This window comes from Suncus etruscus, chromosome 1 (genome assembly GCF_024139225.1).
Source record: "Suncus etruscus isolate mSunEtr1 chromosome 1, mSunEtr1.pri.cur, whole genome shotgun sequence".
NCBI lineage: Eukaryota > Metazoa > Chordata > Mammalia > Eulipotyphla > Soricidae > Suncus > Suncus etruscus.
The window spans coordinates 95,532,075-95,557,970 of record NC_064848.1 but is presented as its reverse complement, the minus strand read 5'-3'; the positions used below and the strand labels follow the sequence as shown (position 1 = coordinate 95,557,970).

At 33.1% G+C, this 25,896-nt stretch overlaps 1 protein-coding gene across 1 annotated transcript in view; it reads left to right on the top strand.

Moving 5' to 3' along the window:
• The first annotated feature begins 925 nt into the window (after positions 1-925).
• THSD7A (thrombospondin type 1 domain containing 7A) overlaps positions 926-25,896 on the top strand; it is a 320,868-nt gene continuing 295,897 nt past the window's right edge. Inside the window, exons 1-2 of the mRNA XM_049776115.1 lie at positions 926-929; positions 1,647-2,478. Coding sequence (XP_049632072.1) covers positions 926-929; positions 1,647-2,478 — 836 coding nt within the window. The remainder of the gene's footprint in view (positions 930-1,646; positions 2,479-25,896) is intronic.

Here is a 25,896-nt window from a genome sequence, read left to right as displayed (position 1 = left end):
ATAGGCAAATATGCTTAACTGAATTAATTTTCCTGGCTTTGTTACTGGATTATAAACACTTCTTTCAGCAATTATACATCTGTAACTATTAAAATCTCTGTGTCTAACTATATGAAGTAACTTAGAACAGAACATGTTCTCCAAAATATTTAGTTGCTCTGAACTAAAAACAAACCTTTAGGTGACTATATTCTTCATTAGGAACAATTTTCTTGGTCTGATACTGAAATTTATTTGGTATTATAAGGTGGGAGAAATAGACTTGTTTTCACTGTAACTCATTTTTGTTGACCTTTATGAGGACGATTCTTTAGCTATCTAAAATTAAGAAAATGAATAAAAGCAGAGTAGAACTTTAATAATCCCTTGGGAAGCTAAAGTGAAATTGCCTCTGCAGTTACCTTTTATAGTCTTCATGACACAGTTCTGCTTTTTCAAAAATACAGAGTGTAGATCAGTATTTTCCAGCAGTTGTGTACAGAGACCTACTTTCATAATACTTCAGGGAAGTCAATGTGCTAGATCATGAAGTGCCTTTCTGAAGGTGAAGTTGTGAGAAAGGGCATATGATCCTTCTGCTTTCTTAGAATAGAAATGACTAAGAGGTGGGCCCGGAGATATAGCACAGCGGTGTTTGCCTTGCAAGCGTCCGATCCAGGATTTAAGGTGGTTGGTTTGAATCCTGGTGTCCCATATGGTCCCCCGTGCCTGCCAGGAGCTATTTCTGAGCAGACAGCCAGGAGCACACCCTGAGCACTGCCGGGTGTGGCCCAAAAACCAAAAAAAAAAAAAAAAGAAATGACTAAGAGGAAAGGTAGAACAAGAATTAAGAGCTATTGAAAGGGCTTTGATTCATGCCAAAGAGATAGCAAAGGAGACCCAATTACAACTCCCAAGGTGAGTCATTTTATTATATATATAAAGTATGGGTAAGTTAATCAATAACTTTTCCACTGCATGGCAATTTTTTTTTTATTTTCCAAGAGTTCTGTTCCATCCCTTTCACTCTTTAGGAGGCTCAATTGTCAGTTGCCACATAAATTGTCAGCTCTCACTCATATGATCCAGACAATGGTAGTAAATGAGAGAAATAAAATGCTTGTCTCCAAACAGGCAGGGCTGGGAAGGAGGGAAATGAGAGACATTGGTGGTGGGAAGGTTGCACTGGTGAAGGGAGGTGTTCTTTTCTTATGAGTGAAACACAACTACAAACATGTTTGCTATCATGGTGCTTAAATAAAGATTTTATTTAAAAAAGGATTTAGTGATATAAGAGCACCAAAAAGAAAAGAATAAGAATACGTGATTTAGTCCTATGATTATATTAAATCCAATCATTTTACATGTAAAAAAAAAAGAAATTGTCAGCTCTCGTGGCACTGGTAACTGTGTCACTTAGTATGCTGATATTTTTTACTTAAGGATCTTAAGAAAAAATGTGACTTATGTGGGGAGGATAGATCAGTTGTCTGGATTCTATCCCTAATGCTTCTGGTATTAAGAGATACCCAAAAGCACATCAAGGTCTTTTATGGGTGTCAGAGAAAGGGAGCCAACTTTGTGTGAGAATGCATAACAGCCTTCAAGATGGTACAAATGATTTGTACTTTTCTGCTAGCAGTTATATTAACTTATTTTTTTTCCAGGTACATGGGGTCGTTGCATGGGAGATGAATGTGGCCCAGGAGGTATTCAAACCCGAGCTGTATGGTGTGCTCATGTTGAAGGATGGACAACATTACATGCAAACTGTAAGCAAGCTGAGAAACCTAATAACCAGCAAAGTTGTTTCAAAGTTTGTGATTGGCACAAAGAATTGTATGACTGGAGACTGGGACCCTGGAACCAGTGTCAGCCTGTGATATCTAAGCACTTAGAGAAACCCTTTGAATGCATTAAGGGGGAAGAAGGAATTCAAGTGCGAGAAATAACGTGCATCCATAAAGAGAAAGATATTCCTGCAGATGATATCATTTGTGAGTATTTTGAGCCCAAGCCCCTGTTAGAGCAGGCCTGCCTCATCCCTTGTCAGAAAGACTGCATTGTGTCTGAGTTTTCGGCCTGGTCAGAATGCTCCAAGACTTGTGGCAGTGGGCTCCAGCATCGAACACGACATGTGGTAGCACCCCCACAGTTCGGGGGTTCTGGCTGTCCAAATCTGACAGAGTTTCAGGTGTGCCAGTCCGGTCCCTGTGAAGCTGAAGAGAGCATGTACAGCTTGCATGTGGCTCCCTGGAGCACGTGCTCTGTGCCTCACTTGAGACAAGTAAGACAAGCCAGAAGACGTGGCAAGAATAAAGAACGAGTCAAGGACAGAGGAAAAGGAGTGAAGGATCCAGAAGCCCGTGAACTTATTAAGAAAAAGAGAAATAGAAACAGACAAAACAGACAAGAGAACAAATATTGGGACATTCAGATCGGATATCAGACCAGAGAGATTACATGTACTAACAAAACAGGACAAACTGCTGATCTAAGGTAAGAGTTTATTACCATTATTACACGTGTCTTATGTCTATCCAAGAATAGATGAAACTTGATGCAAATCTTGAAATTTATTTGTGCGTTACCAGCATAAATTTATTTTTTTAATCTCAAGGCACTGAGATTTTGTGTTTCCTGGTATTATTTATATTTTGCTTGTGTTTAGATATTATATTGTTTGGGTTAGCTTCATTTTTCTTTTTTTTTAATATATTTTTTATTTAAGTAAGATGATCATAGTTGGGTTACAGTCATAACCAAAACATCCCCCTTCACCAGTATAACATTACCCCCTCCCCACTTCCCATCCCCTGCCTGTATTTTAGACAGGCATTCTACTACAGTTATTTGTTTTTAAGTTCAGTAAGTTGTATTTTTTTCCTTAAAGGATAAGAGTAAAAAAATATAATAAAGGTGTGATAGTGGAAATCGCCATTGTTTGTATAGGTCCAGAAAAATGGGGAAAATTATAAGTAAAACTGTTATTTATGAAATGGTATTACTTCTTTAAGTCAGTAGTGCTGTTTCCATCTATTATGTGGGGGTAGATTTATTTAAAGCGTCTATTTGGGGGATTCAAAGTCAGACTTTTATATTAGGGTGAAAGTGCTTACTTTTTACTCTCCAATTTTATAACATTTTTATAATTAACCTACAAACAAAATCTAAATAAAAAATAACTCAGAAATCTCAAAAGCTGAGAATCAATTCTTTCACACTTTTTGAGAAAGAATAATTGTGCCTAGTGGATAAAGGGACAATCTTTTTGGGTGGGGACCAAGGGAAGAGTTGGGGGCATTGGTGATGGGAAGGTTGCATGGTGAAGGGGGGGGTGTTCTTGTTATGACTGAAAGTCAACTACAATTATGTTTGTAATCACGGTGTTTAAATAAAGATATTATTAAAAATAGAAATGTGGAGTATTTAATCATGAATGATCTCACTTAGGAAATATATAATCAATTTTTCACATCTTTAGGACAGAACTTATTTGTCAAATCATCTCTGGATTAAAAAATGTTATATAATGAAAAACTTTCTTTGGCTATAGTTAGTAACAAATAATCATTAAGAATTATTTTGGGGGGACAGAGTGATAGCACAGTGGTAGGGCATTTGCCTTGCATGTGGCTGACATGGGACAGACCCAGGTTCAATTCTTGGCATCTCATATAGTCCCCCGAGTCTTCCAGAAGCGATTTCTGAGCAGAGAGCCAGGAGTAACCCCTGAATACTGCCACATATGGCCCAAAAACCAAAAAAAAAAAAAAAAAAAAAAACCTTATTGAGGATTTTCTAAATGATACGTTTTCTGCCCTTTAAAAATTTAAAATAATATCCAGTCTAAATTTTGCTCTTGGATAATACTGTCTGTGGAGTGGCTTAATTGGATATATCCTATGCCTAATTGTTTTTTCTAACATTTATGCAGTTATGATTTGGAATGAACCAAAGGAAATTACGGTAAGGTCACTTAGAATTCCATATTACATTATAAAAATGGCACTGATAGTATCATCTACTATTCACATAGTTTTTTCTCTTGATTAAAACATTAGATAAATGTCACTAATGTGTCAATCTATCATTTCTGAGAAACTGGATTGATTTATTTTGGATCCTGGAAATCTTATAGCAAGTCACAAATTTCATTTTCTCTGGCTTCTGATTGTCTTCTTGTGTGTCTGTGTGTGTGTGTGTGGGGGGGATTAATAACATACCCTACTGGATTTATCTTTTTCCTCACCCTCACTATTTTCCTTCACTCCTTGTCTAGTGCTATTGCTGTCTATCCATGTTAAAAGCCTGTTAAAGCCTTTTTATGAAACAAGATGTATTATAATGTATTATAAAATGAGTAAACAATTACATGATTCTTTTGCCTAAAAAATAATTTCTGACAGCAATATATTTTTCCAGGTGTTATATTTATGAAATTTTCTATTCCCTCCTTTCTTTGTTCTTGAACAATTGGATTTTCTCTCACCTTTATAAAAACCTGCTTTTTTTTTTTTAAAAAAATCCATTTTGTATTATTTGTCCTTTCTTTTCCTTCCCTTTCTTGGTCTTGCCAATGTCTAATTGTTTGCCTTCATTTTTCAGGTTTTTTACAATTGTGTATGTATTCTTAATTTAATCCCATTTAGTCATTTTCCTCTCTATTTTATTTAGTTTTATTCTTTTTAGAATATCCTTATTCTGAGGATTCCCTTGATTTGTTTTGATGAGTATTAAAGTTATGTTAGCTACTGGCTTACACAAAATTAATTGACTGAGCTCCAAAGCAACTTGAGATGTTTCCTGCTGCCTCACTGGGTTTTAGACATTTAATTTCATGTTGGTTACTCAATTAAAAGCATAATTAAGAGAAAAGCTACTGCTTCATGAAGTCTAATGTTTCTATATAGTTGTTTGAAGTAAGCAAATAGATTTACAAATATATACATTTATTATTTGTTTATGACCTCTAGAAATACCCATTTAGATAACAAATTAGTTTATGTCATAACTTACTAAAACAAGTTGAATAATAACATTCTCATATTTAATTTTAATATAAAATTAAACACATTAAAGAAAAGACAAAGTCACATATTTAAGCCCACAGTTTGCTGAAGCATTTAACCATATTAGTGAAATTAATAAAGTAAAAAGTAAGCTAATACCAATAAAGAATAGATCCACAGATCATGATTCAATGAGCAAGTTTAAAGTGTTTTCAGAAACAACTTTATCATGTAGGATGATAAACAGTCATTTGAAAAACTAAACACTCCTAGTATCACTCCTAAAGGAATTTGTCTAAATAAGCTTAAGAATATATAAAGCAATTTAGAGAAGTAAAAATAATTTAGCATAGTAATTGCTTACCTAGGTATATAGTACCTACAACTTCCAAGGTAAAGATGACTTTTGATTCAAATACGCTGAAATCAGTAGCAATGAAAAACACAAAGCAAAGTCATTTTTAAACAAATGAGAAAATAGTCATGGTCCCAACTATTTTGCCAATTTATTGAATTTAGATCTAAGAAATGGAAATATTATGTCTTTGTAGATTTTATGAATATTCAAAATCTCTGAGTGTCCTAAACTTTCTGTAGATCCAAATAAAAAATATCTTTAGAATGCCATGTCCTCTGATAAAAGAACTACTGATGAAGTATTTATCTTTGAAAGTAAAATTATTCAACAGATAGGACTATCTGTTTCTATGTTATACCATAGAAATGATTGATTTGATGGGCGAAGTGTTAAAGCTTTTCTGACTTGTGGAAGAAAATTCTACCTCATTATATGTTCACAGTGGTACACGTTATTTTCTTATAAACCAGTGAGGTTTAGCCAGGCTTGAACATTTATAGACTAGGCCATATTGTTAAGTAAGCACAGATAACTAAAGTATGAAATCAGGGATTTTTCAGTAAAGAAAGGTTTGACCGGAGCACAAAATTGATTTAATTGAGAACTGAAAAGATCGTAATGTGTTAAGGCATACTCACCTTTTATGTGGCTAAATCCAGATCAATCCACAATTCCCAGTTCCCGAAGCATCTCAAGGTACAGCTGCTGGGGGCCACCTGGTAATGTGGCCTATATATTATGAAGGAAAAGAGATTGTAAAATATTCTGCTTATTAGTTTTTAAAAAAATCTATAAATAAACCTTACCATGACTGTCTATTATAAAAGTTCTACACACAAAACAGTAAAGTATTACCTCTTTTCAACATGTAGTAAATATACTAATTGTTCCTATATTGATATTAAAAATAAAAATTAGTTATAAAAAATACAGAAAAATTCCTTGAAATTAAATTTAGAAATATCCTAAAATTAGGTAAATGCTAATTATATACTATAAAGGTAGTAATCACAACTTTATGTTAGGACCCAAGTAAACAGATCAAGCAAAATCATGTTCAACAGAATCTCAGTTCCCTATATTATGTTGTACGTGGTAAAGTGATTCTAATTTTAGAGAAAATGATATCCTTGATTTTTTTAGAGCAAGTACGTTGCCATGTAAAAGAACAAGAAGAACTAAATTAAAATAAAGAATGTTGTGGGAGTTTTGGTCAGTTATTATACCAAACCTTAAATAGAACTTCATTCAGTTTACAATTTTTGAATATTAAATGAAAGGACAAGGTTTATTTTGGTATGGTTGGTGGTGTACTGCCAATTTTTTTTCTGGGAGGACTGGAAACTCCTCTCTGTCTTATAAAAGGCAGATAGTTCAGTGAGAGGGCTGGAGGTGATGTTGCTCAGACCCTGTGATTCTAGGCATCAGCAAGGTCATCCAGTGTAACTTAAACAGCCTCCATAAATATACCTGGCTATGCTAAGGACTCTGTATAATGTTGTCAGTCAGATCCCCTTGTTATCACACTGACCTGAAAAAATAAAATTTCTTATGTTTAAAATAAAGAAGGATACCCTAAGCCATAGGTTATATGGGATAAGGTTGATATACATTTAAGATAGTAAATTTTGTTGGTGTGTGAATGGATAGAGTATTTTCTTAAACTTATCATGAACAACTTTGTAACTGTAAAAATAGTTTTATTATGAACCAACCTTGTAACCACAGTATTTTCAAGAAATAAAAAATAATTCAGAGCAATCCAGATATCTAGGACGTATAAGAGCAGACAATTTAGGTATAAATGGTACTGAAACTAGAGAAACATCCACAATGGGGAAAAGATGAATCTAGACATGAAACTTACACCCTTCAAAACAATTAACCTCAATAGATCTAAATGTAAAATTTAAAGTATAAAGTTCCTAGAAAATAACCTCATAGAAATCTTAGATTTGAATATAACACTAAAGTTGATTTGAAAAATTTTGAAAAGCTGAACTTCATTGTTGAAGTATAAATCTAAGGTGTAAATCTATACTCCTGGAATATATAGTGTGGAAAAAAATGGTAAGTCAGCATTATTTATTAAAAAATAGAACAATCAATAAAATATCTGAAATGCAATGTCAATAATATTTCTCAGTAAAGTGAGAACATTTAAAAATAAAAAATAATATTCATAGTATGGTTAAAGAAAAGTAGCAAATCGTCTCTTTAAAAATATGCCAATTGGGGACAAAGCATTAACAAAAGATAGGACATTTGCTTTGCAAAATTCATTCCTGTTTTCAATCCCAGGGCATCACCAAATGAATACTCTGAAATAGCCAGTAGTGATTCTTAAGTGCAGATTTAAGAATACACCCTAATCACTGTTGGGTGTACCTTGCCCAAGAAGGTCAAGATAAATAATAATAGATCTGATAAGTTTTAAGCTTAAAATACCTGCAAATGGCAAATCTAATAATGCAGACAGTGATTCAAAAATATATATTAGCAGTGAAAAAACTAAGGGCACAATTAAAAAATAGATCATGAGCAGGGTATGTGTCTGCATATGCATTGTGTCTTACTGTATTTCTTGAGCACTTTTGTAGTTTTCTCTATATAGGTCCTTCACCTCATTAGTTAAGTTTACTTTAAGGTAGTTAGGGTAAGGAAATTAAGGTATTTGAGGTTTGTGTGGCACTAATGTGAATGGGTAATTGTTTGTAATGTCCATTTCTTCTCTAGTCATTATTTGTGTAATAAGAAGGCCATTTGATATTTGAGTGTTCCAAGCAAGTGAAAGCAGAGATTAACAGATGGGAATATATTAAACTGAGAAGCTTCTGCACCACAAAAGAAATAGCACCCAGGATACAAGAGCCCCCCACTGAGTGGGAGAAACTATTCACCCAATACCCATCAGACAAGGGGCTAATCTCCAAAATATACAAGGCACTGACAGAAATTTACAAAAAAAAAACCCATCTAATCCCATCAAAAAATGAGGGAGAAGAAATGACAGACACTTTGACAAAGAAGAAATTTTTTAGCCTGCCACTTTGCTATATGAATTCTATTGTTTTCTAGAAACTTTTTGGTATAGTCCCATTAGGGTTTTCTAAATATAGTAGCATGTTCATGCTGCAAACAGTGAGGAAGTTGACTTCTTTCTTTCCTATCTGGCTACCCTTGATATCTTTTTCTTGCCTAATTGCTATGGCAAGTTGAATAGGAGATAGTGAGAGGGGAAAGCCTTGCCTTGTACTAGATTTTAGAGGAAAGTCTTTAAATTATCTTCATTGAGAATAATATATTTTTCCATTGGCTTGTGTAGTAGATGGCCTTGACTATATTAGGAAATATTCCTTCCATTTCCATCTTGTTGAGAGATTTATCTTGAATGGGCTGTTGAATCTTGTTGACAGAACTTAAACAAGAAAAAAATTAACCCCATCAAAAAATGGGGGAGAAAGATAAACAGACACTTCTCAGAGAAGAAATACAAATTCTAAAAGGCACATGAAAAAATGCTCCACATCACTAATCATCAGGCAATTGAAAATCCAAACAATAATGAGATACCATTTCATGACACAGAGACTGGCACATATCATATAGAATAAGAACAATCAGCGGGGCCAGAAGGTGGCACAGTGGTAGGGTGTTTGCCTTGCAAACGTCTGACCTAGGACAGACCACCCGGTTCAATCCCCTGGCATCCCATATGGTCCCCCAAGCCAGGAGTGATTTCTAATTGCATAGCCAGGAGTACCCCCTGAGGTTCACTGGGTGTGGCCCCAAAACAAAATAAAACAAAACAAAAAATGGAAGAATTAGTGCTAGTAGGGATATGGAGTGAAAGGAACTCTTATTCAATGCTGGTGGGAATACCGTCTAGTCCAGACTTTATGGAAAACGCTATGGAGATTCCTCAAAAAACTGGAAATTGAGCTCCCATAAAATCCAGCTATACCACTCCTAGGGATACACCCTAGGAACAGAAAAACACAATACAAGATATCAAGATCTTTAATCCATTTTGATTTGACCTTCTACACACTTACATTCATTGCAGTGCTATTTACAATAGCCAGAATCTGGAAACAACCCAAATGTACTTTAATAGATGAATAGCTAAAGAAGCCGTGTTACATATACACAATGGAATATATGAAGCCATCAGCAAAAATGTGATAAAATTTTCCTTTACATGTATGTACATAGAAACTATTATGCTGAATGAAACAAATCAGAGGGAGCAAGATAAACACAGAATTGTCTCATCTGTGGGATTGAAAAAAAATAAAAGACATTATTGTAATAATATAGAGAGACAGTAGAGATGAGGGCTGGAAGGATCAGCTCATGATATGAAGCTTACCACAACAAGTGGTGAGAGCAGTTAGAGAAAACACTACAACAGCAACTATCATGACAATGATAGTGAGTGAGAAGAGAAGTAGAATGCCTGTCACAAAATACAGGTGGGGAGGGAGGGATATGGAGGTATTTGTGTTGGGAAGTTTGCGCTGGTGAAGAGAGGTGTTATTTTTTATAACTGAAACCTAATTACAAAAATATTTGTGGTCATGGTGATTAAATATATTATTTAAAATAAATAATAAAATACATAATAAAATAAAAATTATATCAAAGACCTAAAATGACCAATGGGGAAATTCAGGTAAAGTGTGACATATGATTAAATATTCCATACATCAATTTCATTCAAATTAAAACAATATTATGTTACTACATTTCTGCTAGTATGAGCCAAAATCCTAAGTGTTAACAACACCAAATGATATTTGGCATGTGGAAGATAGAAACTTTTTTATCATAATTGGTAGGACTACAAAATAATATAGACAATTTGAAAAACAGTTTTATTTTCTTGTAAAATTAAAATATTCCTTAACCTTTGATCCAACATTCAAACTCTGGACTAGATTGCATTCCATAGTCCCTAATGAATGAGAGTTTCTTTCTCTCCACATCCCAGCTAGCACCTGTTCTTATTCTTTGTGATGTTTGCCAGTCTCTGTGTCATGAGATGGTACCTCATGATGTTTTGATTTGCATCTTCCTGAGGATGTGGAGCATTTTATTATGTGCCCTTTTTTGATGATGAGATGTTTTATTCTTGCTAAGTTCTGTCATTACCTTGTATATCTTAGATATTCGCCCCTTACCTTATGGGTGAATAGTTACTCCCATTTGTGGGTGGAGTTTGTATCCTAGTAACTGTTTTCTTTGAGGTTGCAGAAGCTTCTCAGTTTAATGTAGTCCCATTTATCTCTGCTTCACTTATTTAGATCCTGGTGTTTCCTTCTTGAAGATGCTGTTAGTCTCAATGTCATGGAGTTTTTTTGCCTGTGTTTTCTTTAATATAACTTAAAGTTCCAGATCTTATATCAAGATCTTTAATCCATTTTGATTTGACATTTCTGAAAAAGCTGATTGGAACATATGATTGCAACTACATAAGATTATTAACAAGAGAGAACTATAGATGACAAAAAATATCAATGTTTTCAAGAGACAGATTTGAATTGTGGAAAGATTAGCTTTAATTAATTAATATGGTGCATTAATTTATTAAGTGTCAGTAGAAAAATTTGTAAAGCACAGATTTATTTAGACCAGTAAAAGTCCTCTGTGATACCTTAATATGAATCTAGCAAAAGAGTGAACCATATATAAAGTATGGAGATCAGATGCTTATAATATGCCAATGAAAGTCATTTTAGTTTTTTATTTATATTTATATACATATGTCTTTGAAGTGAGTGATATTATGTGAGAAATCTTTTATATATGGAGGCAGTAAGACATATAAATCTTTGAACCATTCTCTCAATAATGTTGTAACCCTCAAACTATTCTAAAAGTATTGCTTAAGAAAACCTGAGTGAAATGTGAAAAGGAAATAATAGTAAATTCTAAAATACTGATACTTTAGAGTATTGTTATCCTATTTTGTCTGAAAATAGCTATAAAACAAAACAGTAACAATGTATACTTAGGAAAAATAAGGACTAAATAAGTTCTAAATATGAATAGTTAAACGAATACAGTTAGACCACATGATTGTTAAACCAGTCATTTAAACTTTCTGGCACACTATCTTTTTCATCTATAAACTACATATGTGGAAGAGGTTTGGCAGCAATAAATGAGAGGAGAAAGCTGAATGATTTCCAAAATTTTTCCAAGTTTTATGATTTCAGTTACTCTTGAGTCCTGGGTTTGTCTCTTTCTCATTCTGGTTCACATGAATATAAAATCCTATCCTTCTTTCTTCACAGAAAGTTAATTAATTTTTTGGCTTGTTTCACTAATTAGGCTACATTGAATTCTAGGGACAATTTCTGTGTAGCAGTCCAGAATAAAGGAGCCCTAAAAGTAGATATAACTGTGAGGTTTTTACTCCATGTACCTTATGATTCCTGCGGGCTCGTTTCCACATTAGGACTTTGTGAATCACTAAAATGGCAAATGTAATTCTTACTTTACCAAAAAGAAGGGGTAAAATTTCCCTTTATGTAATACTGACTACTTATAGTCTATTCACAAGCCATTTATAAAAATTACTGCTTCTTATACATACACAGCAGGCTTTTGAATAAAAAAATATAAGTACTTTCTGTGATATATCTAAAGTGTAGATTTGGTAGCCAGATCACATCTTATTTGCTTCAGCTGGTTACACCATATTCTTTTGTAGATTATACATGTCTTAATCTACCCTTTGAAGGTGGGCAGCCTCATTTCAAAAGGTGCAAAGACAAGAGTAGGCATATTTATTCCTATCTTCCTGGGTAAATAGTAGCAAGGAACCTTTAACGAAATATGATAATCTGTCCCAGAGTCCTAGTTGGCAGCTCTAAGTCTACCTCAGATTCTGTTAATATTCTCTCCTTCAGTCTCCTAATCATGGTAGGTTGAGATAATAAACATAATTGCTTTCATCTGGATACTTCATTCACATTGCTCACACTTTGGCAATAGTTTATTAATTTTTTCTAAATTTATCTACAAGACTTTCTAATCTATTTTCTGCTGGCTCCTACATATAATAGCTATCATAGAGCACCATGAAGTGACAGAGAACTAGTCCTATATGACTCATATCATATACTTTTTTTTTTTTTGGTTTTTGGGCCAGACCTGGTGATTCTCAGGAGTTACTCCTGGTTATGTGCACTCAGAAATCGCTCCTGGCTTGAGGGACCATATGGGATGCTGGGATCAAACCGAGGTCTGTCTTGGGTCAGCCACGTGCATGGCAAACACCCTATCTACTTCAGTGCCACTGCTCCAGCCCCAGCTTATGTGCTTTTAACTCATTGATTATGCATATTTTAAATGGTTGATTGACTTTTATTCTTCAACAAAGTGAAAAATATTATTACTACATTCTGGGTTATAGAGTCAACAAAACTCAAAGTATGATTCAAATCTCAAGTATATATTTCATTCCATGGAAAGATTGACAACAAAAAACAATTAAATATTAAATTGCTGTTATATTAGGATTGTAATAATGCCAAGTGAAATAGTAAGTTCTTTCTTAGGAGGTTAACAGAAAAGCCTCTCAGAGAAAATGCACCTATAGTTAAGGAATACATAAGTGTATACATAAGTAGAAGAAAGTCGGATGGAAAATATGGAAAGAGCAAGGACAGAGGCACTTAGATTTGTATCAGTGTTCCAGTTACATGGATACCACACATGCAGAATATCACACATCGAGATAAAACATTCTAATTGTTAAAAAAGTAGTTTTTACATCAGGGAACTCAATAGAACTTAATTTTTTTACTTTGTATCCTGTGTATCAGTCATTTATTTAAATGCACATTTATTTAAAATGTTTTGCAACAAATTTTTAACATTTTACATATTTCAGTGTATAAATTAAAATTATTTAATTTTTGTTTTAAAATATTTGAATTTATTTTTAATTTTGGGGATGCTCTTAGCAGGAGAATGCAGTTAGGGCAGAGACAATGTGACAATGATAGTTGGGACAAGAAGTGGATGCTGAAAGGAGATAAAGTGATATGAATGGTACCCCTTCAATAACAGTATTGCAAATCACATTATCTAAAAGAAAAAATAGAAGAGAGAGAAAGAGATAGAATATCTGCCACAGAGGCAGACAGGGGAGAAGGCAGGCTGGAGGGTTGGAGAGAAACTGGGACAGTAGTGGCAGGAAATGTGCACTGGTGATGGGTGTTGCACATTGAATGACTGAAATTCATTCAATAACAACTTTTTAGCCATGTATCTTATAGTAATCCAATTAAAGAATTCTTTAATAGAGATTAGAGCAATAGCACAACCAATAGAGCCTTTATCTTGCCCAGGGCCAACCATGACCAGGGTTCAATCTCTGTCATCCAATATGGTCCCCCATGCCTGCTAGGAGTGATTTCTTTTTTTTTTTTTGAAACTTTTTTTTCTTTATTTAAACATCTTGATTACATATATGATTGTGATTAGGTTTCAGTCATGTAAAGAACACCCCTTCACCAGTGCAACATTCCACCAACAATGTCCCAAATCTCCCTCCATCCCACCCCACCCCCACCTGTACTCTAGACAGGCTTTCCAGTTCCCTCATTCATTCACATGATTATGGTAGTTCTCTGTGTAGTTATTTCTATAACTGCACTCACCACTCTTTGTGGTGAGCTTCATGAAGTGAGCTGGAAGTTCCAGCCCTCCTCTCATTGTCTCAGGATTGTTGCAAAAATGACTTTTATTTTTCTTAAAACCCATAGATGAGTGAGACTATTCTGTGTGTGTGTGTCTCTCTCTCCCTCTGACTTATTTCACTCAGCATGATAGATTTCATGTACATCCATGTATAGAAAAATTTCATGACTTCATCTCTCCTGACGGCTGCATAATATTTCATTGTGTATATGTACCACAGTTTCTTTAGCCATTCGTCTGTTGAAGTGCATCTTGGTTGTTTCCAGAGCCTGGCTATAGTGCTCTGGAATAGTGCTGCAATAAATATAGGTGTGGGGAAGGGGTTTTTGTATTGTGTTCTTGTGTTCTTAGGGTATATCCCTAGGAGTGGAATAGCTGGATCGAATGGGAGCTCAATTTCCAGATTTTGGAGGAATCTCCATATCGCTTTCCATAGAGGTTATCCAGCAGTGGATAAGAGTTCCTTTCTCTCCACATCCCCACCAGCACTGATTGTTCTCATTCTTTGTGATGTGTGCCAATCTCTGTGGTGTGAGGTGATATCTCATCGTTGTTTTGATTTGCATCTCCCTGATGATTAGTGACGAGGAGCATTTTTTTCATGTGCCTTTTGGCCATTTGTTATTTCTTTTCATTTTTTCTCCCCATTTTTTAATGGGATTAGATGTTTTTTTCTTGTAAAGTTCTGTCAGTGCCCTGTATATTTTGGAGATTAGCCCCTTATCTGATGAGTGTTGGGTGAATAGTTTCTCCCATTCGGTTGGTGACTCTTGTATCCTGGGCGCTATTTCTTTTGAGGTGCAGAAGCTTCTCAGTTTAATGTATTCCCATCTGTTGATCTCTGCTTCCACTTGTTTGGAAAGTGCAGTTTGCTAGGAGTGATTTCTGAACATAGAGCCAGCCGTATCCTCTGAGCCAGGAGTAGCCCCCAAACAAAATGAAACAAAAATAATATATTTATAAAAGCAGAAAAGTTTGAAGGAATTTTTTTGATAAAATGGGTCTAGAGAATACAGTGGGTAATGTGCTATTTTTTTTTTGGTTCTCAGTACTAAATAGAGGTTTATCATGGACATAATTTCAATACTATATCCATCTTTTGACACACCTCAGTATATAGATTATTTATTCATAAGTTAAATTAAGACAATTATAAAAGTACATTATATATTACTAAAATTAATAATAAAAATAACGTAAGACTTTACTAGTTATTAATATAATACTTTACTAGTTATCTTTAACTTAGAGCTTAAGGGAAAGAAGCCATGATAGGCATATTATTAGTGACAGTGACATTTAATCTCAAAAAAGAAACTATTAGAAAGTAGAAATTCATGAATAAGTTTACAAACTTATTATTTAACCAATAGGTTAATTTAATTATTTAACCAATAGGTAAGTATTAATTTTATCACTGTGCAGGGAAGAAAATTAACCTTGCAAATATACATAAATAATATTATTACATTGAAAAATTTGTTAAAATCAGTATAATGGAAGGATGCTATGATTCCTATGAAATAAATGAAAAAAAAAAAGTCCTGTATTTTCAGTAACCTTCATAGATTTTCCAAAACAACAAAAGCAGAGTGAATAAAAAATTTTGACCAAGGCCGTTCAGCTTTTTACATATATAGACTTGGAGGCTTCTTTGGGTGTCTGGGTGGAAGAAAGGTTTGCATAAAGGCATTTATGAGGACAATAAGCTTATTTTCAGCAAAGAAGGGCATATTGCAGAAATTGAAATGCATTTCTCTTTTAAATAGTATGATGGCCTTATTTTAATGGAAGGAGCATCTTTGGAACTGTACCTTCCTCATGTAGATTGGGACTGATTCACCACAAAGGTGTCAGCCTTCCGATTTCTTATTATCAGTATGTTCATAAAAGGGTCTAGTTTAGAGTATAGAGAATAATAATGGGGAGAAAACTGAAAGTACATATATTTGCATGATTCTGTTTATATTTATGTCGAAGATGTTTATATTTATGTCAGAATATTCAAACTATCACACAAATAATAAATAATAAAGAAAATTAAAATTTTCATTAAAGAAGCCCTGATTGCTGCTCTGGAGCATATTAAAAACTAAGTGAAACTTGCCTTTTACAGAAATGTAAAAATAAGGCAAGCAATAGCATACTGGGTAGAATGTTTGTCTTGAATGCAAATTACCCGGGTTGGATCTTGGGCATCCCATATACTCCCTGTCAGGAGTAATTTCTGAGTGTAGAGCCAGGGTGTTTCTCCAAAACAAACACAAAAAAGTGAAAATGGGGCCACAGAGATAGCAAAGTAGAAAAGCCTATAAGGCAGTTGTCTTCCATATGGCTGACCCAGGTTTGATCTTTAGTATACCATGTAGATTCTATATTGTTTCCTACCCTGCGAGAAGTGATTCTTGGGTACAGAGTAAGCCTAGGTGCACCTTTCCAAAAATGTAAAGATGTAAACTTTTTTTTTAAGAATTCTCAAAGTTAGTTTACATTTTTATATTTTATTATAACATCCCCCACTAACCATAACATTTTCCTTTGATTTCACTTGAGTTTTCTCTTGGCAATTCCCATGTTCTGTTTATCTAGGTATCTAGATAAGGTATCTGTTTATCTAAGGTTCTTTTATTACCTTCCTCAATCTAATTGTTTTCTCGACAATTAAAATATTATTTATTTACATATTTATACATAAATTATATATAATTCCTAAAATATCTATAGATAAATTCCCAGGTTCTGTTGCATTTAGCCATTTTGAACAATGGTGTTTTAAAATATAGGCTGCATAGTGTTATCTTTATAAAAATGTCTTTTAGAGTATGTGTTTGGCCTTGAATAGTCATCATGTCTTTCAAGGCCTCTTTGAATTGCTTCTCTTCCCAAGTCTATTTTTCTTTTGTTTTGAATCTTTATGTTCTTGAGCTAGCCAAATATGATTGCTTATAGCATTAATTTAGATGTCAAATTCAGGTCTTTTTCCCTTCCAAATAATTCCATAATATTTTCCAGCTTTAATATTTTAAAAATATTCTTTTAAACTTTGCTAAATCCTCACCCCCTAAAAAATTTGAGTAGTTCATTTAATTTTATAAAGATTTATTTACAATTTACATATATTAAATATTATTTTTATCAAATTGTGTTATATATACAAGAATATATAAATATATAATACCATTTAACTGCTTTAGATGAAAGGCTTAAAATGTTAGTTCATGTAATTAAGGCACAGTACTGATTGTTTTCACTTATTTATGTTACAAATAGTTTCTGATAATTTATTTTGTTTCATCTTGAGTCCTTGCTTATATTGCTAACACTTCAATTTTCATATTTTTGAATCACCAAAATAGACAAACTGAAGGTTGAATTTATAAATATTCAACTAATAGCTAGGAATAAATCCCCAAATATTATTTCAGCCAACTAGTTCACATTTCACATTTTAATGTAGCACTGTATCATCTTCACATGTCCTACATCTCTCTCTGCACCATCCAGAAATATTTTTGGTATAAATGATAATTCAATTTAGAGATTATGAAATTTAGAAAGGCCTTATGTGGTATTTTAAAACTTGTTGAAGTTCAAGGAAAGCATTAGCCACCCTGTAAATGTCACTGCCTAATCTCTCTTTAGGTAGCTTTAAGCAAATCTAATTGATTCCCTCATAATTTGCTAAAAGTTATTGTAAGTATCTCTCATCTGGTTGTTCTAATTTTAACTTCTCTCACTAAAATTGTGTGGAAACAAATTTCCATGAGAAGCTTCCTTGGTATTGGCATTGCTGTTATCAGCCTGGCCATTGATTGGGTAGTGACCTTGTATCTCCTTGTCAGTAATTGTTGTGTTTCCCATTGTTCCATTTATTTATAAGATATAAATTTATTTTGTTTATCTTAGTGCTAATTCTAATCTGGCTTAAATATAATAAGGATTTTAAATCGAAGGAAATAAATTTATAAGGAAATAAATTTACATAGAATAAAAATTAACAAATCATTAATATATTATTAATAACCATATTAAGAACATGTCATTCTTTGGGCCAAAGTGATAGTATAGTAGTCAGGGCAACCCAAGTTCTTCCCAGCATCGCATATGGTCCTCCAAGCCATGCAGGAATTATTCCTGAGTACAAAGCCAGATTAAACTTGAGAATATAGGGTGTGCCCCCAAATAGATTAAATCAAGCTATTCTTTTAAAGATGCTAACATATTGTATTAGTAATTCCATATGTTTTATCTTAATTTCTTCAAAAATAACTTCTCATTTGAGCTCTATAAACACATTCACCTTACTATGACCTTTATTTTTCTAAATGTATATAATTTCATTATAGAACAACTCTCTGGTTTTCCCCAAAAAATTTGTTTCACAGATTCCTTATTTCTCTATTTAGTAAAAATATGAGGTTATTGATATCACATTTTAAAAAGACGTGATCATGGAAATTTTGTTTGGGGTAATACCAGTTAGAATTCAATGGTAGATGAAAAATAGCTATGCTATTCTTAATATAAGAAATTGTTGTATCACAAATTTGCTATAATGTTGGTAAATGTGCAGTATAAAATGCTGAAGTAATCAGAGCATGATTTTTTGAATAAAAATCAATTGTGATCACTGGAAGCTAAATTTATATTAATTTTTCTTATTTGGTTATATTGAAAAAAAAGAAACAAATTCATATACACACATATATTAGTCAGCCTGTAAATTAGCATATACTTTTTAATGTGTACTTGAATATACATACATTCCTAGATGGTTATGTATAAACAGTGATAGTAAAAGAAGTATATAGCTTAATTAAAGACTATTAACTATGAATTTGTCATAAATTATTTTCAATTGTATGGCATTTGAAAACATTTAGTTCAAGTATATTGTTTCATTCAATATATTGTGGATTTCATATAGATTTTCAAAGTTTTTTTAATCAAATGTAGTCTTTAGAGAACCCTAATTTATCAAATTTACCTATGCATTTTTAAGAAGATAAATAATACAGAAGTCATCATTTATTTCCAACTCTTTGCAAAAGTATTTTCCCTGATCTTAGTAATATTAATTTTATTCATGAGGGACTGGGAGGAGAAAGAAGTACAATAAGCAAACAAGTAAAATTACTTTGAATTTTTATAACATACTAATTACATGTAGGCTTAGATATTTTGTAGCTTTATGGATTCATAGCTTAAATGTTCATAGATGATATAAATACTAAATAAAAGAAAGAGCCCCATACAAAACAACTAGTGTATTTAAAGAATGTCTTATCAATATTGACTGGAATACTTGGATAAGGTAATAGAATGTGACTGTTTCCCCCAAATGGACAATATTTTCATTAAGTTTGGTGTGATGAAAAAGGAACTATTCTTGAACAAGCATAATTGTAACAAATTCAGCAGTAGGAATGAGCAGATTATATGTAGAGTGAGTGAAGATACAAGTATGACTTTAATTATAAGAGCAAGTGAATAATTTAAAGAAAAATAAACAATTTTTAATATTTCAGGGTAATTTATTTTATACCAGTAAAAAGGGAAAGAACTGTCTTCATGAAAAGAAATGAAATATATCATGTATTTTTATGACCAAAAATTTAGTTTGGGAAGACAGGATCTAGATCATATTTATAATGTTTATAATCCAGGACTTAGGTGAGGATTTACTGAGTCTAGGTAACATCACTTGGGATTTTTAGGTCAAAAAGACAGTATAGAATAACTTAAAAGGAAATCCAATCTTGACTTTTTAAAGTTTTATTATATCTTCAGGTCTCTGCTTGGTAAATGCCCCCAATTTCTAGAGCACTGAAAAATAAATGAGAAAATGTTGGTATGGCTAGATTAGCTAAAATGAAACATAGACAAGCAGTAGAAGGAGAACATAAAGTTAACTTCCAACTTTACTTTTCATACTATAGAAATGATCCCTGAAAGTATAGTCTTCCAACTTTACTTTTCAGTTACCTTTCTACTACTGAAATAATTTGGAGAATTTAAATTATTCATATTATTTGGAACCCTACTTCTTAATAGATCAAAAATCAGGAATATCAATAGTAATAGAAATTTATAAAATTACTGGAATTTATATCTCCTGTTCCTATTGGTATCACTATTCTACACAGCTACAGACTCACCCACCCAGCCTTCTCCACATGTTAATTTATGGGTTCTAATCCATTTATTAAACAAAAGAAGCAATATTAAATAGCTTAACTTAGCTTTTAATAGTTATTTATATATTTTTGAATAATGAATAAGAAGGCTGTCTAATTATAGGTTATAAAATGAAAGGTAATGGAGTATGGGAGCAGGGCACAAGAGAGAAGGCTAGGTATACAATAAATGATCACACTTACTCCTGGGGCCATTCTAATGGCTCTTTTTCCACCCTTCCTCCTCCCTCTCCACACCTCCCCTCCTTCCTTGTTTCCCTTGGACACTTTTTTCCTTCCTTCTTGGGAAGGATCTTAACTTTCAATAATTGCAACATTCTCATCAGGAGTATTGAACTTTGTATTGTGATGCTTCTACATAATTTGGCTCTGTGTGTGGTACTCATACACACTTAACTGTGTAACAGATATCTTGCACATCATTCCTCCACCTGGTATCACAAACAGTAGTATGCAATTAGGAATAAACTTAAGGCCTCATATTTGCTAAATCAGCACTTTAATCATCTATGTATCTCTCCTTAGGTATATCATATCCAGATCCATTTTAGTGCAGGGTAAAAACAGGGTTGAATTATTAATCAACTGAGAAATTAATTTTTCTTTATCTCTAAGAGCTGTTTATCAAGACCTCTGTATACATATTTAACTAATGTTTCCCAAGTCTCTTACTTGTTTATGCTTAAAGATTTCCTGAAAAGTAAAACAGGTTTAAAACCATGAATTCATCTTTGAGTCTAAATATCTTTAATTCCTTAAGTTTTAGGAATCACTTCAATTCTGTCTTTATTCTCTTCTATAATTAAGTATATATAGCTTAAAGACCTTCTGAACTTTACCCTTTTAATGGTATTTTAGAGAGTTTCTTAGTTTAAATTTCATTTGGCTTTTATTTTGTTATTTTATGGTTATTGCTTATTTGATATCACAAGATAACTTATAAATATATTCATGATAATACATATAGTTCTCAAATGTGTCATAGGAAATATTAAAGGGAACATTATATATATAATAGAATGTTCATTGGAGAGAAAAGTTAAACTTAAGAGTATCTAAAATTCTGATTGTTTAGGTATTTTGAGAAAGGCAATTTTTTCCAGAAAACCTACTAAGTACAACTAGGAGTATATAAAGTGCAACTAGGAGCACATAAATATCCAACTAGAAATATATAAAGTAACTCAGATTGTAAATAATATATAATATATATATTATATATTATATATAGTAAATAAATATATAAAGTAACTCATACTGTATGTTGTGTTAATTAAATAATATAATTAATTGACCACCTGCATCAGAATAAACCTGGTTTAAAATTTAAATTCCACTATTCAAATTTATTCATTCTAAAATAAGGATAATATTGTTGCATCACATATGTCAAGCTTATTGAATGTGAGAATTATACAAGCAAATTGACTTTGTAAGTTGAAATGTGAGTATAGGGGCCGGGAAGGTGGTGCTAGAGGTAAGGTGTCTGCCTTGCTAAGCCCTAGCGTAGGACGGACCGCAGTTCGATCCCCTGGAGGCATTCCTCTACCAGGGAAGACCCTACAGCTGCTCTGACATCGATCTACTCAAAAAAGACTTCCCTTAATACTAAGAAGACTTAACAAAAACAATGACCTGCTTACTGGACAGGGCTTGCTGTATTGCCCCTTAATTGTGAGGTTTGTCTATAACATCAACTATATCCTTTCTTAACACCAACAATGCATCAACCTGATACCCCTGAGCTCCTGTCTCCCATCATTTCTCCTCTAACACTCAATTTCTTTCCTTTTCTTCTCTATATTCTATGGCCTACATTTTCTCAAAAACCCTAATTTAAGTCATTATATTTCTTCTACAGTTATTCTAAATACTACATATAAGTTATATCATCTTGGATTTATCCTTCTTCTTCTGGCTTACTTTATTTAACAAAATATTTTCCAATTTCATTCATGATGCAGCAAATTGCGTGATAACATCATTCTTTACAGCTTTGTAGTATTTTATTGTATATATGTACCACAACTGTATGATCCATGCATCTGTTATTGTATGAACACCAATTTTTACATATCTTTACCCTTTATATATTATCATAAGATCTATGCAAATAAAGTATGTATTTTTATATATATATATTTTTTTTACTATTAACTTCATAGAATGTTAAACTTAACTTGTGCTATCCAGGACAATTTTCAAAGCACTCAAAAGATGATGAATATATTATCTTTACTGTCTCCTCTTAGTACAAAATAAAATTATTTTGTGTAAAATTTGTACCATTATAAAACATTTATAGTTTTGGGGCTGGAGCAAAAGCATGATGGCATCGCATTTGCCTTGCACGTGGCTACCCCAGGACAAACATGGGTTTGATCCCCAGCGTCTCATATGGTTCCCCAAGCCAGGAGCAGTTTCTGAGGATATAGCCAGGAGTAACCCCTGAGCATCCCCAGATGTGGCAAAACAAAACAAAACAAAAAAGATTTATAGTTTTGTACATTATTTGCCATGATTATTCAATAAAGCACAATAACTAACATTCAATGACACTAAGTAGTTTCATCTTCATATAGTTAGATTAACTAAAGTAAAGGATTATTATAATACAAATTTATAAGACTTTATTATCTTAGAATTCCATAAAATCATATCTTTGGTTGTTTAATAACTTAAAATCAAGCTAAGATGATTGATCTTATATATATTTTTGTAGTGTTAGGTGTCAATGGTTTGTGTCTATAGCTTCCTCCTTATAATGTGATTCAGTGTTAATTCTGACAGCTGGAAATAAGGCTCAGACACACTGTGAAATCATCATGAAGAATGCACGAGCTCTGCTGTGCCATCTTAATGTTAGGCTTACAAATTTGATTTCTGAAACTCGATGCATGAGAACAACCAAAGCAGGGTGTTGTGATAAATTTATTTGGAAAAAGAAAAAACACTTCCAAATATAATTTGATAATGCACTATTGATGTATTTTGCATAATTTCATTTTACCCCAGACTTCTTAATAAAGTTGATAATCATAAAATCAGGGAAGCTGAAGAAACAAGTGAAATGGGGATTGCATAGGTGCAGTTATCTGATACTGTTTATTGACTAAATAGTGGACAGTTATCTTTTATTACCTGCCAGGAACATTCGCTGTGAAAGACTAATGGAAAAAAACAGACTGAACGAATGAGTGATCATAAATACAAAGATCAGTAAGATCATCCCCATACAGTCTTATCTTTGCAATAAAATACAGTGAGTGAATGATATCCAGAGAAAATAGAGATGAGGATTAGAGATAGAGATAGAGGATTAGAGATAGACGAGGACAAGTCCTTGATAGGAAGCTTGCCACAAAGAGCAGAGAATACAATTAGAGAAAGGTCTAATATGAAAGGGACATTCATGGCACTTCTTCATTAGTAGTAGTGCAAACCACAATGTCGAAAAAGGAGAGGGAAAGAGAGATTGAGAGATTGAGAGAGAGAGAGAGAGAGAGAGAGAGAGAGAGAGAGAAGTAAAATGCCTGAGAGACAGGCAGAGGCACGTGGAAGGGTGGGAAGGAGGGAAAGGGGCATCATGAAAGATGAGAGGGGGAAATGGTCGACTGTAGTGGTGAGAAATATGCACTGGTGAGATTTGCAATATATTGTATAACTAACTCAATCATGAACAACCTTTGTGAAAAAAAACTGTAATGTGAACAACCTTGTAACCATGGTGTTTAAATAATAGATCAAACTCAAAACAAAAACAAAAGATAAACTTCTTTCTATATGGCCCAAAATGAAGTGTTTGTCTGTGTGTGTGTGTGTGTGTGTTTGTGTGTGTGTGTGTTTGGTGTGTGTGTGTGTGTGTGTGGAGGGTGTTGGGTCGTTTAGTGTGACACGCAGGTCACCCTGGTTATGCGCTCAGAAAAATCTTCCTGGCTTGGGGGACCTAATAGGACATGGGGAATCGAACCTAGGTTCATCCTGGGTCAGCCGCATTCAAGGCAAATGCACTCCGTTGTGCTATGCTCCGGTGCTCTGGCCCCATTTTTGATATCATATTCATTTTTGATAACAAACATGTGCTATATAATTCATATGTACTATTTTATATCTATGTGCAATATTATGAACTGCATTTTCGTTCCCTATTCCTACACTGAGAGGGAATTTGAGGACTTTAGCACTTGACAGCAAAAGATATTTAAGGAGTTGTCATGGGACATGTAGCCTATTTAGCCCTTTCCATGGCACTCTTACTATATTAGAAGTGACCATGTTGAAAAACCCAGTTTGTAAAGTGGAATTTCTGTGGTGACTTTGCAATTCTAATCCCTTTGTAAATACACACCATTTATTTCTCTAGTATACAAAATGCAAGATATATAAGAAAAAATAAATTAATTTAGTATATCAAACTCAATTTCTTAGATCTGTCATTGATTATAAAAATATAGTTTAAGGGGCTGGATCAGTGCGCAGGGTTAAGGCATTTGCCTCGCAGGCGTTTGTTTTAGGACAGAACCTCAGTTTGATCCCCCAGCGTACCATATGGTCCCCCCAAAGCCAGGAGCAATTTCCTGAGTGCATAGCCGGGAGTAACCCCTGAGTGTCACCTGGTGACCTGGTTTGGCCCCAAATCCAAATATATATATATATATACATATACATATATATATATATATATGTGTGTGTGTTGTTGTGTGGTATAGGTGTGTACATAGGTATGTATATATATGTGTTATATAATTAATATTTTATATTATTATATATACTTATATATAATTTAAAAGTGGGACCAGCAAGACCAGCAGGTAAGTTATTTGCCTATGTAGTCAAACAAGGTTTGGTTCCCAGCACAACCAAAAATGATCTGGGCACTAAATGAGCCAGGACTAAGCTTTAAAAAGCACAGCCATATACTCACAAATTTATAGGCAAACAAAATTAATAGTAATTTAAGACTAACATTTTGGGTAATTTTTGAGAAGCATTTTAAAATGAAAGCTAAATTAAAAAATACTTTATATTCAGCCCAGAGAGGGAGTATAGGAGGGTAAGAGGCTTGCCTATAATGTGGTCATTCCCAAATTCATCCCCAGCACGGCAATATGGGTCTCCTATGCACAGCCAGAGTTATGCCTGAGCACAGAGTTAGGACTAAGTCTGAGCACAAAAGAAACAAAATATAATGTTAGTGCAAAAACAGAAATAAAACTAAAAATTGAAAGGTATTGATCAATAATGGAAAATTTGATTAAAGGAATAAATTATATTCTCAAACGATTTATTTGAAAATCACCATTTCCTATTGCAAATAATAAAATCCAGGAGTTAGTTTAAAAGCAAAAAAAAGAAGTTAATTATTGGCAATTGGCAAAGAATCATAGAATTTATAGGAGAGCCATAGAAACATGCTTGTCTAACTCATGGCTTAAAGTGCACTTTGAATTTATCTATATGATTATATAAAAACATTTAAGTATATATAAATTATATATAGGGAGATGTATATCTACATATCCATCAATATATACATTTAAGTGTTTAAAATGAAAATCATATTATTATTTTTTACTATGAAAGTCATAGTTCTGAAAATCTGATTTTTAATTATGTATAATAAAATCAGTGACAA